General features: G+C 44.0%; 1 protein-coding gene across 2 annotated transcripts in view; it reads left to right on the forward strand.

Moving 5' to 3' along the window:
• Window positions 1-12,846: 12,846 nt before the first annotated feature.
• Window positions 12,847-13,505, forward strand: part of SMYD1 (SET and MYND domain containing 1) — a 46,172-nt gene continuing 45,513 nt past the window's right edge. For both annotated transcript variants that reach the window (XM_004005897.6, XM_012169765.5), the window contains exon 1: window positions 12,847-13,021. In XM_004005897.6, coding sequence (XP_004005946.1) covers window positions 12,885-13,021 — 137 coding nt within the window. In that variant the 5' untranslated portion in view covers window positions 12,847-12,884. The remainder of the gene's footprint in view (window positions 13,022-13,505) is intronic.

The following is a 13,505-nucleotide window of genomic DNA, read 5'->3' on the forward strand; positions in this document are numbered from 1 at the left end:
TTCTTCTTCACTTTCTGCCATAAGGGTGGTGTCATCTGCATCTCTGAGGTTATTGATATTTCTCCCGGCAATCTTGATTCCAGCTTGTGCTTCTTCCAGTCCAGCGTTTCTCATGATGTACTCTGCATAGAAGTTAAATAAGCAGGGTGACAATATACAGCCTCCTTTTCCTATTTGGAACCAGTCTGTTGTTCCATGTCCAGTTCTAACTGTTGCTTCCTGACCTGCATCCAAATTTCTCAAGAGGCAGGTCAGATGGTCTGGTATTCCCATCTCTTTCAGAATTTTCCACAGTTGATTGAGATCCACACAGTCAAAGGCTTTGGCATAGTCAATAAAGCAGAAATAGATGTATTTCTGGAACTCTCTTGCTTTTTCCATGATCCACCAGATGTTGGCAAATTGATCTCTGGTTCCTCTGCCTTTTCTAAAACCAGCTTGAACATTAGGAAGTTCACGGTTCACATATTGCTGAAGCCTGGCTTGGAGAATTTTGAGCATTACTTTACTAGCATGTGAGATGAGTACAATTTTGCGGTAGTTTGAGCATTCTTTGGCATTGCCTTTCTTTGGGATTGGAATGAAAACTGACCTTTTCCAGTCCTATGGCCACTGCTGAGTTTTCCAAATTTGCTGGCATATTGAGTGCAGCACTTTCACAGCATCATCTTTCAGGATTTGAAACAGCTCAACTGGAATGCCATCACCTCCACTAGCTTTATTCATAGTGATGCTTTCTAAGACCCACTTGAATTCACATTCCAGGATGTCTGGCTCTAGATGAGTGATCACACCATCGTGATTATCTGGGTCATGAAGATCTTTTTTGTATAGTTCTTCTGTGTATTCTTGTCACCTCTTCTTAATATCTTCTGCTTCTGTTAGGTCCATACCTAACAGGGTCCTTTATCGAGCCCATCTTTGCATGAAATGTTCCCTTGGTATCTCTAATTTTCTTGAAGAGAGCTCTTGTTTTTCCCAATCTGTTCTTTTCCTCTATTTCTTTGCACTGATCGCTCAAGAAGGCTTTCTTATCTCTTCTTGCTATTCTTTGGAACTCTGCATTCAGATGCTTATATCCTTCCTTTTCTCCTTTGCTTTTCGCTTCTCTTCTTTTCACAGCTATTTGTAAGGCCTCCCCAGACAGCCATTTTGCTTTTTTGCATTTCTTTTCCATGGGGATGGTCTTGACCCCTGTCTCCTGTACAATGTCACGAACCTCATTCCATAGTTCATCAGGCACTCTATCTATCAGATCTAGGCCCTTAAATCTATTTCTCACTTCCACTGTATAATCATAAGGGATTTGATTTAGGTCATACCTGAATGGTCTAGCGGTTTTCCCTACTTTCTTCAATTTAAGTCTGAATTTGGCAATAAGGAGTTCATGATCTGAGCCACAGTCAGCTCCTGGTCTTGTTTTTGTTGACTGTATAGAGCTTCTCCATCTAGGCTTCTCAGGTGGCGCTAGTGGTAAAGAACTGCTTGCTAATGCAGGTTAGATATGAGACTCGGGTTGGATCCCTGGGTGGGGAAGATCCCCTGCAGGAGGGCACAGCAACCCACATTAGTATTCTTGCCTGGAGAATTCCATGGACAGAGGATCCTGGTGGGCTACAGTCCATGGGATCACAAAGAGTCGGACATGACTGAAGTGATTTAGCATGCATACATATATCCACTGTATTTTGTATTTCCTTCCCATTTAGATCACCAGAAAGCATTGAGTAGAGTTCCCTGTGAAACACAGTGGGTTCTCATTAGTTATCTATTTTATATATCCTAAGGGCCTACATTTTAATCATCTTTGTATGGGGGCACTGAGTATAGTGCCTGGTAAAAGTGCTGATGAATGCATGTGGAATGAGTGCCTTCAGAACTCTTGAGAGGAAAGCAATTTGAGCTGAGAATTTTAGGAGCTGAAGGAAGAAAGATGGATGCAGGAGTGCTACTTTAGTAAGAATGCAGGGACCAGAGAGAGTGTGAAGTTTTGTCAGTGACGTAATTTTATAGGATTGTTGTTGTTGTTGTATAGTCACTCGGTCATGTCCGAGTGGAACCCCATGGACTGTAGCCCTCTATTGGAACCCCATGGACTGTAGCCCGCCAGGCTCCTCTGTCCATAGGCTTCCCCAGGCAAGAACACTGGAGTGGGTTGCCATTTCCTTCCCCAGGGGATCCTCCCAGCCCAGAGATCCAACCGATGTCTCCTGGGTCTCCTGTATTTTTTACCAGTGTGCCACCTGGGAACCCCGATTACACAGGATATAATGGACTATTCAGGAGGGAACCTGCTCCTCTCATTCTGGAAGGTGAGGGCTAGGTGTGTCCACAAACCTCTCTGATCCTGTGATTATGAAATGATAATGAATCAGCCAGTGAATGCACTTGAAAACAGTGAGCAACCCCTGGCTTATTTAACACTGCTAGGCGTTAGCTACTATTCATCTAAAGCAGGATTGGCAAACATTTTCTGTAAAAGGCCAGACAGTAAATATTTATGACTTTGTGGGCCATGTGGTCTTTGTTGCAGATATTCAACTCTGGGGCTATAGTGTGGAAGAAGCCGTAGAAAATATGTAAACATATGAGTATGGCTGTTTCTTTAATTTGATTTATCGTTACTGAAATTTGAATTTCAAATAATTTTCAAGTGTCACAAAATATTCTTCTTTTGATTTCCCCCACTCTACCCCAGTGCCAGTCATTAAAGGATGTACAAACTGTTCTTAATTCACAGGCCTAAAGGAACATTTTCAACCCCTGGCCTAATGAATCTTAGCTCTGGGTACAAAGGAAGGTCAAATCCAATGATAAAGTGCTGTACTTTTACTAAAATAATAAGGGTGTAGAGTTTCTCCCCTGGAGTAGGAGATGCAACCCACTCCAGTACTCTTGCCTGAAAAATCCCATGGACAGAGGAGCCTGGTAGGGTACAGTCCATGGGGTCGCAAGGAGTCAGATATGACTGAGCGACTGAGCACAGAATTTCACAGTGGGGAATGAGACAGGTTGGGAGACCAGAGAACCTTTGCTAAAATGCTTGTGCCTGGACACACCTTTCCTCCGAACAGCAAAATACAAAGAAACTATATAGGACTAAAATTAACTGCCTGCATGCGCAGTTGTGGTGAACCCTGGACAAAAGATATAGAGAGACCAAAAAACCCAGCTGCCACTTTTGAAGAGCCAGGAACAAAAACTGGGTGTCAGGAACAAAAGCAGGGTACAGAGCATGCCCTCTGCCCACAACACCTAAGCCATCCCTCTAGCCCAACTTCTGGGCAAATCACCTAAGCCACCCCTCCAGCCAACCTTTGGACACATCCTTACCCTCACCCCAAATAAGGAACAAGCTTGTCCCCTCCCTAGGGGAGCAAGCAAGCAAGGGAACCTGTTGTTTATTCTTGTTCCGCCCTTTGCCTTGCCTGGAAAAAAAAAAGGTCTTCAAAAAAGATTTAAAATCTTGCAGCTCTCTTGATTTGCCACTAGGTGGTGGTCCCTGCAGGTGTGTGACTGAATCTCACCAAAAGGAAGGATTGAGTGTGGTCGATCAGCTACCGTGATATTAACTCTGGCACACAAACTGTCTCAGTGGTTCAAAATCGTTACTCTGGGTTTCACTGACATCTCCACCTGCACACTTATTTCTACATATTCCTTGAATTGCAGCTTACCCAACTGAAGGGAATGCAGTCACCCTCTCAAGGCCTCTGAGATTATTTGATCAAAAATTCAGGATAATAATATGAAAACAGAATATGGTTAAAGATTTTGGGGCTGAAAAAAAAAGATTTGGGGGCTGCTATGTGGAATCTGGGAACAGATTCTATCCGAGATGAAAGTTAACCAGTGGCAAATTATCATATGGCACACCTTAAACTTATGCAATGTTATATGTCATTATATCTCAATAAAGCTGAAAAAAATAAAGTAAAATACAGGGGTAAATAAAAAATGAAAAAGAAAAAACAATAACAACGTCTTACAACTTATTGAATAAAATAAGAATCTGAGACTCTATACCATAAATAAATAAATACATACATAAATTAGGGGGAAAAAAAAAGAGAAAGTCTCAAGAATATTGGAGTGGGAAGCCATTCTCTTCTCCAGGAGATGTTCCCAACCCGTGGATTGAACCTGGGTCTCCCACATTGCAAGTGGATTATTTACCATCTGAGCCACCAGGGAAGCCCCCCCACCAAAAATACATAAATTAAAAAAAAAAAAGTTAGCCAGTGGAGCTTATAGTAATGGTTACTTGAAGCCCATGTTTAGGCTTGTATTTGAATTCTTTCCAAAATAGGCCCCAGTCTTGGCCACTTCATGTTAGCTTCTTCTACCATTGAGGTGCAAGACTGGGGACCCAGCAATGGTTGCCCTTACTTCTTTAGGGTACTGGGTACTCAATAGCCATAGTAATGTCCTTGGTATATGTGTATGGCCTGAGTGGGGAGGGGAGTTCAGCTAAAACCTAGGTAAATGGAACCGAAATGGAGCAGGACCCTATGGTCCTTACCACCTTCTTCCCCTCCATCATCCCACCCATGTTCTCTGCTGACCTTTTGTCTGTGGAAAAACTTCAGCCAAATAATACATCCAGGGGCTTCCCTGGAGGTCTATTGGTTAAGAATCCGCCCATCAACGCAAGGGACAATTTCTGGTCTGGGAAGATTCCACATGCCATGGGCAAATAAGCCCACATGCCGCAACTACTGAAGCCCTCTCGCCTTGGAGTCCATGCAGCGAGAAGCCGCTGCAAAGATAAGTCTGTGCACCGCTATTAGAGAGTAGCCCAGCTCTCCTCAACCAAAGAAAAAAGCCTGAGTGCAGCAAGGAGGATCAATGCAGCCAAAAATAAATAAATGAAAAGATACTTTTTCTGAAAAAACAATAAATCTAGTCAGAGAAGTAAGAAAATGCAGAAACAAAGAAAACCAGTCAAAGGAGACCAAATAATAATAATGTAGTCATTAAGCACAGCTAAGGACCTTTAGTTCCTTCTCCAGAGCCATAGATAAAAATCTGAGCCATATCCTGTGAGCTCTCTAACAGATACCAAAGCCCCGACCAGGGGGAGAATTTAACTATATGATGATCAGACTGTAGCCATGACATCAGCTGCCACAATTCCAAGAACTGGCCTCAAGGAAATGGGAATAAACCCACCCTGGAACTGAAGAGTAACTGTACTTAATCAAGATGACGCTGGTCAGATCACCGATGACTGAGTTCAAGATGACCGTCAGAACTGACTGCTGTTTCTGTTGTTTCTGCATGCAGCCCCTCTCTCTGTCTATACAAGCTCTTGTGCCCTAATTGTCATGGGCTGGGGAGTAGTTGATGCTTTGGACAAGCATCTGCCTTCCTGACCCCTGGTTGCCAGCAACCAAAATAACGCAAACTTTTCTTTCCACCAGCCTGGCCTCTTTAATGGTTTTCGAGTGGCGAGCAGCTGGAGCCCACTTTCAGTTACAGAACCACTGTAGTCATTCTCATCATCCCCTTGTCTGCAATCTCCTAACTCAGCCGGTACTCGCGGGACCAGGGGTCCTTTGACTTGCACAGTCTCATTTTTCTTTCTTTCTTACCACCCTTCTTTATCTGTTAATAGATACATCAAAGAAAGAGACTGGATGGCTTTTAAAATCATTAACAATGGGAACGTTTCCATCTTCTTGGAGCAGAAAAGTGCTCAAGAGAGATAGGATTGTGAGGGTCTGTGAAGCTCAAGTTTAGCATCTTAACCTCGATACCACATCGCCAAATGGTTATGCCCACTCTGGACCCTCGTTTGCTCTCTTAAGAAATGTGGAATGAATCTACTGCTTCTTCCATGCTTTGATGAATGACACTGAAGAAAGCTCTCATGTCCTTCTTGAATCTCTTCTGGCTAAACATCTCCAGTAGAGCGATAAGGAATCCACTAAAAACTCTAGATGTGCTTTTTCTGATGATGAAGACCAGCACTTTTCAACGGAGGCAGTTCCACTAGTTAGGGGCCATCATAGAAATGTGTATGTGGAGGGGTGTTTTGGTTGTTATGATGATTGTGGAGTGCAACTGACATAATGTGGGCTTCCCAGGTGGTGCAGTGGTAAAAAATCCACTTGCCAAGGCAGGAGACATGGGTTTGATTCCCGGGTTGGGAAAATCCTCTGGAGGAAGAAATGGCAGCTCGATCCAGTATTCTTGCCTGTTAAATCCCATGGGCAGAGGAGGCTGGCAGACTACAGTCCATGGGGTAGCAAAGAGTCACACAACTGAGCACGCACATGCAAGCACTGGCATACTGTGGGCAGAAGCAGGGCTAGGGCCAGCAAGAAAGGTTGGGATCCCAGTGAGAAAAAATTGAACTGGAAGTGGGCAGATGGGCAAAAAGCCTTTGCATAAGATTTGTGTTGGTGTTTGATGCCACAGGGCTCTGTGCTCCCTTCTCCATCACCAGCCTGATAACTAGAGTCAACATCCCCTGTCTCATGGTCCTGGCCAGAGATGCCGGGTGTCCCGGGAAGTAAGCAACAGCCTTGTACTTCAAATATCTGGATATTCATTTCACTTATGTAAAATCGTATTTATAATTATCTGAGTCTAGAACACTGTCTTATGTAATCATAGATCGGTTTCTGTAAATTTTTTTAAAAAGCTGGGTCCTTTTATTTTTTAAATAGTAGTAACATTATATAAGCTAGGTGTTTTTTTTTTTTTTAATGTTGTTGTTCAGTTGCCAAGTTGTGTCCAACTCTTGGAGACCCCATGGACTGCAGCATGCCAGAGTTCCCTGTCCTTCAATATCTCCTGGAGTTTACAATGAATATATGTTATTTTATTATAATTTAACTGTCATTTTCCCTTTTCCCTTACTAGGTTAGATCAGAGTCTTAGTCCATTTGAGTTGCAATAACAAAATACCAAAGCCTGGGTAGTTTATAAACACCAGAAATTTATTTCTTACGGTTATGGAAGCTTGAAGTCCTAGATCAGGGTGCCAGCATGTTCGGATGAAGTCTCCTTTTCAAGTCACAGAATTCTCCTTGTATCCTCACATGGCAGAAGAGAAGGGCCGAGGCAATCTCTGGAGCCTCTTCTATATATAAGGCATGAATCTCATTCCTGAGGGTTTCACCTTCATGATTTAAGGATCTACCCAAGCCCCCACAGATTAATACCATCACCTTTGAGGGTGAGGATTTCTACTTATGAATTTGGAGGTAGAGGGGACAAATATTTAGACTTTGTGAAGCGAACCTGTTAGTCGCTCAGTCATTTCTTTTTTTTTTTAATTTTATTTTTACTTTATTTTACTTTCAATACTGTATTGGTTTTGCAATACATTGACATGAATCCGCCACGGGTGTATACCAGCTCCCAATCCTGAATCCCCCTCTCACCTCCCACCCCATATCATCTCTCTGGATCATCCCTGTGCACCAGCCCCAAGCATCCTGTATCTTGTGTCGAACATAGACTGGTGATTCGTTTCTTACATGATAGTATACATGTTTCAATGCCATTCTCCCAAATCCTCCCACCCTCTCTCTCTCCCTCAGAGTCCAAAAGTCCGTTCTATACATCTGTGTCTCTTTTGCTGTCTCGCATACAGGGTCATCATTACCATCTTTCTAAATTCCATACATATGTGTCTGTATACTGTATTGATGTTTTTCTTTCTGACTTACTTCACTCTGTATAATCGGCTCCAGTTTCATCCATCTCATTAGAACTGATTCAAATTTATTCTTTTTAATGGCTGAGTAATATTCCATTGTGTATATGTACCACAGTTTTCTTATCCATTCGTCTGCTGATGGACATCTAGGTTGTTTCCATGTCCTGGCTATTATAAACAGTGCTGCGATGAACATTGGGGTACATGTGTCTCTTTCAATTCTGGTTTCCTCGGTGTGTATGCCCAGCAGTGGGATTGCTGGGTCATAAAGCAGTTCTATTTGCAATTTTTTAAGGAATCTCCACACTGTTCTCCATAGTGGCTGTACTAGTTTGCATTCCCACCAACAGTGTAGGAGGGTTCCCTTTTCTCCACACCCTCTCTAGCATTTATTGCTTGTAGACTTTTAGATCGCAGCCATTCAGTCATTTTGACTGAATTTTGCTCAGTCGTTTCTGACTCTTTTGACCCCATGGACTGTAGCCTGCCAGGCTTCTCTGTCCATGGAATTCTCCAGGCAACAATACTGGAGTGGGTTGCCATACCCTTCTCTAGGGGATTTTCCTGACCCAGGGATTGAACCTGGGTCTCCTGCCCTGCAGGCAGATTCTTTATTATCTGAGCCACCAGGGAAGCCCCAGAGGAGTTAGTAATCTATGTTTTTTAGGTTCAAGAACTAACACATTATATTCTCTATAAATTTAATTTCATACATCAAAAAGGATTTTATATAATATTTACTGTAATGTAAAACAAAGTATAATACTGTATGTGTTAGTTTCCTATTGCTGCTTTTTAACAAATTCAGTTCAGTTCAGTCGCTCAGTCGTGTCCGACTCTTTGCAACCCCATGAATCGCAGCACGCCAGGCCTCCCTGTCCATCACCAACTCCCAGAGTCCACCCAAACCCATGTCCATCGAGTCGGCGATGCCATCCAGCCATCTCATCTTCTGTCGTCCCCTTCTCCTCCTGCCCACAATCCCTCCCAGCATCAGAGTCTCTTCCAATGAGTCAACTCTTCGCATGAGGTGGCCAAAGTACTGGAGTTTCAGCTTTAGCATCATTCCTTCCAAAGAAATCCCAGGGTTGATCTCCTTCAGAATGGACTGGTTGGATCTCCTTGTAGTGAAACGGACTCTCAAGAGTCTTCTCCAACACCACAGTTCAAAAGCATCAATTCTTCAGCAGTCAGCTTTCTTCACAGTCCAACTCTCACATCCATACATGACCACTGAAAACACCATAGCCTTGACTAGAAAGACCTTTGTTGGAAAAGTAATGTCCCTGCTTTTCAATATGCTATCTAGGTTGGTCATAACTTTCCTTTCAAGGAGTAAGCGTCTTTTAATTTCATGGCTGCAGTCACCATCTGCAGTGATTTTGGAGCCCAAGGAAATAAAGTCTGACATTGTTTCCACTGTTTCCCCATCTACTTCCCATGAAGTGATGGGACCAGATGCCATGATCTTCGTTTTCTGAATGTTGAGCTTTAAGCCAACTTGTTCACTCTCCTCTTTCACTTTCATCAAGAGGCTTTTTAGTTCCTCTTCACTTTCTGCCATAAGGGTGGTGTCATCTGCATATCTGAGGTTATTGCTATTTCTCCCAGCAATCTTGATTCCAGCTTGTGCTTCTTCCAGTCCAGCGTTTCTCATGATGTACTCTGCATATAAGTTAAATAAGCAGGGTGACAGTATACAGCCTTGACGTACTCCTTTTCCTATTTGGAACCAGTCTGTTGTTCCATGTCCAGTTCTAACTGTTGCTTCCTGACCTGCATATAGGTTTCTCAAGAGGCAGGTCCGGTGGTCTGGTATTCCCATCTCTTTCAGAATTTTCCATAGTTGATTGTGATCCACACAGTCAAAGGGTTTGGCATAGTCAATAAAGCAGAAATAGATGTATTCTGGAACTCTCTTGCTTTTCCATGATCCAGCAGATGTTGGCAATTTGATCTCTGGTTCCTCTGCCTTTTCTAAAACCAGCTTGAACATCTGGAAGTTCAAGTAACAAATTACTTAGTGATTTAAAATAACATAAACTTATCATATTAGAATTCAGTTGTCAGAAGCCAGAAACAGAGGGTTCACTGGGTTTAAATCAAAGTGTCATCAGGGCCATGCTCCTCCTGGGGGCTCTTGGAGGAGCAGCTATACCCCTGCCTTTTCCAGTTTATAGAGGGCACCTACATTTCTTTGCTCATAGCTCCTTCCTCCGTCTTCAAAGCCGATCATATAGCGTCTTCAAACGTCTCTCTGACTCTGATCTTCTTGCTTCCATTGTTACATTTCCACCTGACATTGACCATCCCCCAACTCCCTCTTATAAGGATTCTTATGATTTCACTGGGCCAACTGGACAATCCAGGGATAACCTTCCTCTCTCAAGAGGTTTAATTTAATCACACTTGCAAAGTCCCTTTTGTCATGTAAGATAATATATTCACAGGGTTGTGGAGCAGGACCTAAGTATCTTTGGGGAACCATTATTCTGTCTACCATGTTTTAAAAATTATTTATTTCTTTATTTAGGCTGCACTGGGTCTTTGTTGGTTTGTGTGGGCTTTCTCTAGTTGTGGCGTACTGGCTTCTCGTTGTGGTGGTTTCTCTTATTGCAGACCACAGGCCAAAGGTATGTCTGCTTCAGTAGTTGCAGCTCTGAGGCTCAGTAGTTATAGCATACGGATTTAGTTGCTCCATGGGATATGGAATATTCCCGAACCAGGGACTGAACTTATGTCCCCTGCATTCTCATCCACTGCACCACCCTCTACCATGTTTTAATAATATAATCTTGTTGTTCTGAAAAGGTTGAGACTCACTGAAACTAAAGAACCAAGCTTGATGCTCCATCTCTCTTTCTGACTTCGGGCAGATAGATGTCTTCCTTGACCCTGGGTTGGGCTGAACCTGTGTCTAAAGAAGAACAAAGTTATCTCTACCAGGCAGAGCTGCTGGCTCCCAAGGGTGGACCCTGGCTGTTGCCAGGCAACGTGGGTATAGACATTCATTTGAGACTAACCTGAAGAACTCCTATTTAATCGCTTTTGTTTTTCCCGGAGAGCAGGTGATGTTTATTTTTGGGGGCACCCAGTTTTAAATGTCTTAATGTGTTTTGCCCTTCGGAATAGATCAGAGTTCACTGAATTATTCTCTAGTTCCAGGCACTATGTGTTATGACCTAAAACCTGGGATACATGGAGATGGCTTCCCAGGTGGTGCTAGCTACCTGACAATGCACGAGACACAAGAGAATTGGGTTCGATCCCTGGAAGATCCCCTGGAGGAGGGCATGGCCACCCACTCTAGTATCCTTGCCTGGAGAATCTCACGGACAGAGGAGCTTAGCGAGCTACCATCCATGGGGTCGCAAAGAGTCGGACACGACTAAAGTGACGTAGCATGCATGCAAGGTCTGGCAGACAATTCTCCAGCTGCTTACAAGAGCAAAGAAGCGTCAGGAGATACAATTAGGTTGAAGACACATTAGAATTTTGAATGTATCTTGATGGTTTTGAGGAAGAAAATGGACAGAATAAATAAATTTGCTATCATTTAGTAAGTTCGGTATGAACACAGCCAAATGCTATGTCATGTCCACCGTACCTATTATCTCATTTACCAGTGAGATAGAAATTATCACCCTTGTTTTACAGGTACTATCTCAAAGTTGTCCCGCTAAGTTGCTTCAGTCATCTCCGACTCTTTGTGATCCTATGGACTGTGGCCTGCCAGGCTCTTCTGTCCATTGGATTCTCTAGGCAAGAATACTAGAGTCGGTTGCCATTCCCTTCTCCAGGGGATCTTCCCCACCCAGGGATTGAATCGGGGTCTCTTATGTCTCCTGCACTGGCAGGCAGGTTCTTTACCACTAGTGCCACCTGGGAAGCCCATGGTCCTAGAAGGCTCAAAATTCAAATGCAGACCTGTCTAACTCAGAAGCCAGTGCTTGTAAACTAGTACACTTACAGAAACCCAGAGCACAGAAATCCGTAAACAGATGCATCCCAGAAACTAAAAATATTACCTAAAAAGATAAACCATAGCTCCAGATCTGCAAGTGTCTTTCTTTTCAACCTCAGTGAGAGCTGTCTGGTGAGCAAGATGAGCGGCATCCAGTTCAATAGCTGAGATTTTAGACTAATCCTTCCAATGTCCTCATTCCTGGTAAAGAAGGTATTGGTACTTTTCTGGTAGCAGACATGATGTTTAAGGGAGATTTGACAGAATGATTGACATGAGGGCTTTCATCTTCAAAGCTGCCTTCCTTTCATAACACATCCTGTGGTCCAACATAGCTACATTCATCAGAGAATGCTCAGACCTCCGTGCCCTGGGTGGGGCACTGTGGGAGAGCCAAGGAATATTAGAGAAGAGGGAGGCCCCTTGGAACCTAGAGAGTACTTAGTTGCTCAGTCATGTCCGACTCTTTGCGACCCCATGGACTGTAACCTGCTGGGCTCCTCTGTCCACGGGATTCTCCAGGCAAGAATACTGGGATGGGTTGCCATTCCCTACTCCATGGGATCTTCCTGAGCCAGGGATTGAACCCGACTCTCCTGCATTGCAGGCAGAGTCTTTACTGTCTTAGCCACCAGGGAAGAGAGGTTATATATATGGCAAAGGGTCAGATTAGCATCTGTTACTTTCTGCCAATAGTCTACCCATGGAGAAAACAAGGGGCCCATCTCACTTAAGAAAGTCCAAGCCTGACAGCTGAAGGGTCCCAGAGCAGCAAGCATCACCTCGTCTCTTCTCTTGGACCACTTCAGCTGTCTCTGCTTTGGATTGACAGAGGCATCTGGTTGCTAAAAATACCCTACTGACCAAGTGCTGCCCATTCCAACTAAAGCTGAGCACGACTGCAATCCAGGACTTAGCTACTCCTTGCAAAGGAACTTTTCCAAAATTTTCAGGCCCAATTTGAGAAGCACACCAGCCCATGGTCTTTTTCTACTTCGTCAGCTTGGCTGGGAGGTGGAGGGGATCCTTCCTGGGTCACTGTCCTCTGGCCTGCCCTATCCCGGTCTCCAGGAAAAGAAGCAGAAGGGGGAGTGAGAGAGGGCCCAGGGGCTGGAGGGGGTAGGGAAGGGGAGGTGCTTATCCATTTATAGACTTGCTCTTTGGGATGCTGAAGGTGCTGAAATAGCTGCGAGGACAAGGGACTTGGCTCAGTTTTAAATATCTGCCGAGCTGCCCGAAGACTCTGAGATGACAATAGGGGAAATGGAGAATGTGGAGGTCTTCACTGCTGAGGGCAAAGGCAGAGGTCTGAAGGCCACGAAGGAGTTCTGTGCTGCCGACATCATCTTCGCCGAGCGGGCTTATTCCGCTGTGGTTTTTGACAGGTATGGAATGTGGGTTGTTGCCTTCTTTCCTCCTGGTGATTTGGCCAGTGCCACACTCTCAAATTCTTTGCTCTCAAAATTGAGGGAGAGTAGCACTGACATATATACACTACTGTGTGTAAATAGGTAGGTGGTGGGAAGCTGCTGTAAACACAGGGAGCTCAGCCTGGTGATATGATGACCTAGAGGGGTGGGATAGGGTTGGGGTGGGAGGGAGACTCAAGAGGGAGAGGGTATAGGTATACATATAGCTGATGCACATTGTTGTACAGCGGAAGCTAACGCAACATTGTAAAGCAATTATCCTCCAATTAATAAGAAACTGGTCATGGAAAGGGATACAATTCATGTGGCTATTGATAATGAAGAGTACATGCACAGCTGTTTGCTGACAATACTTTTTCTGCAAAGGGTCATGGTCAATGGGATTTGCTCTGGTGCCTAGGAGGGTTGCAAAGGTGATTGAAGGCTGTAGGGCATACTC

This window comes from Ovis aries, chromosome 3 (assembly GCF_016772045.2).
Source record: "Ovis aries strain OAR_USU_Benz2616 breed Rambouillet chromosome 3, ARS-UI_Ramb_v3.0, whole genome shotgun sequence".
Lineage (NCBI taxonomy): Eukaryota > Metazoa > Chordata > Mammalia > Artiodactyla > Bovidae > Ovis > Ovis aries.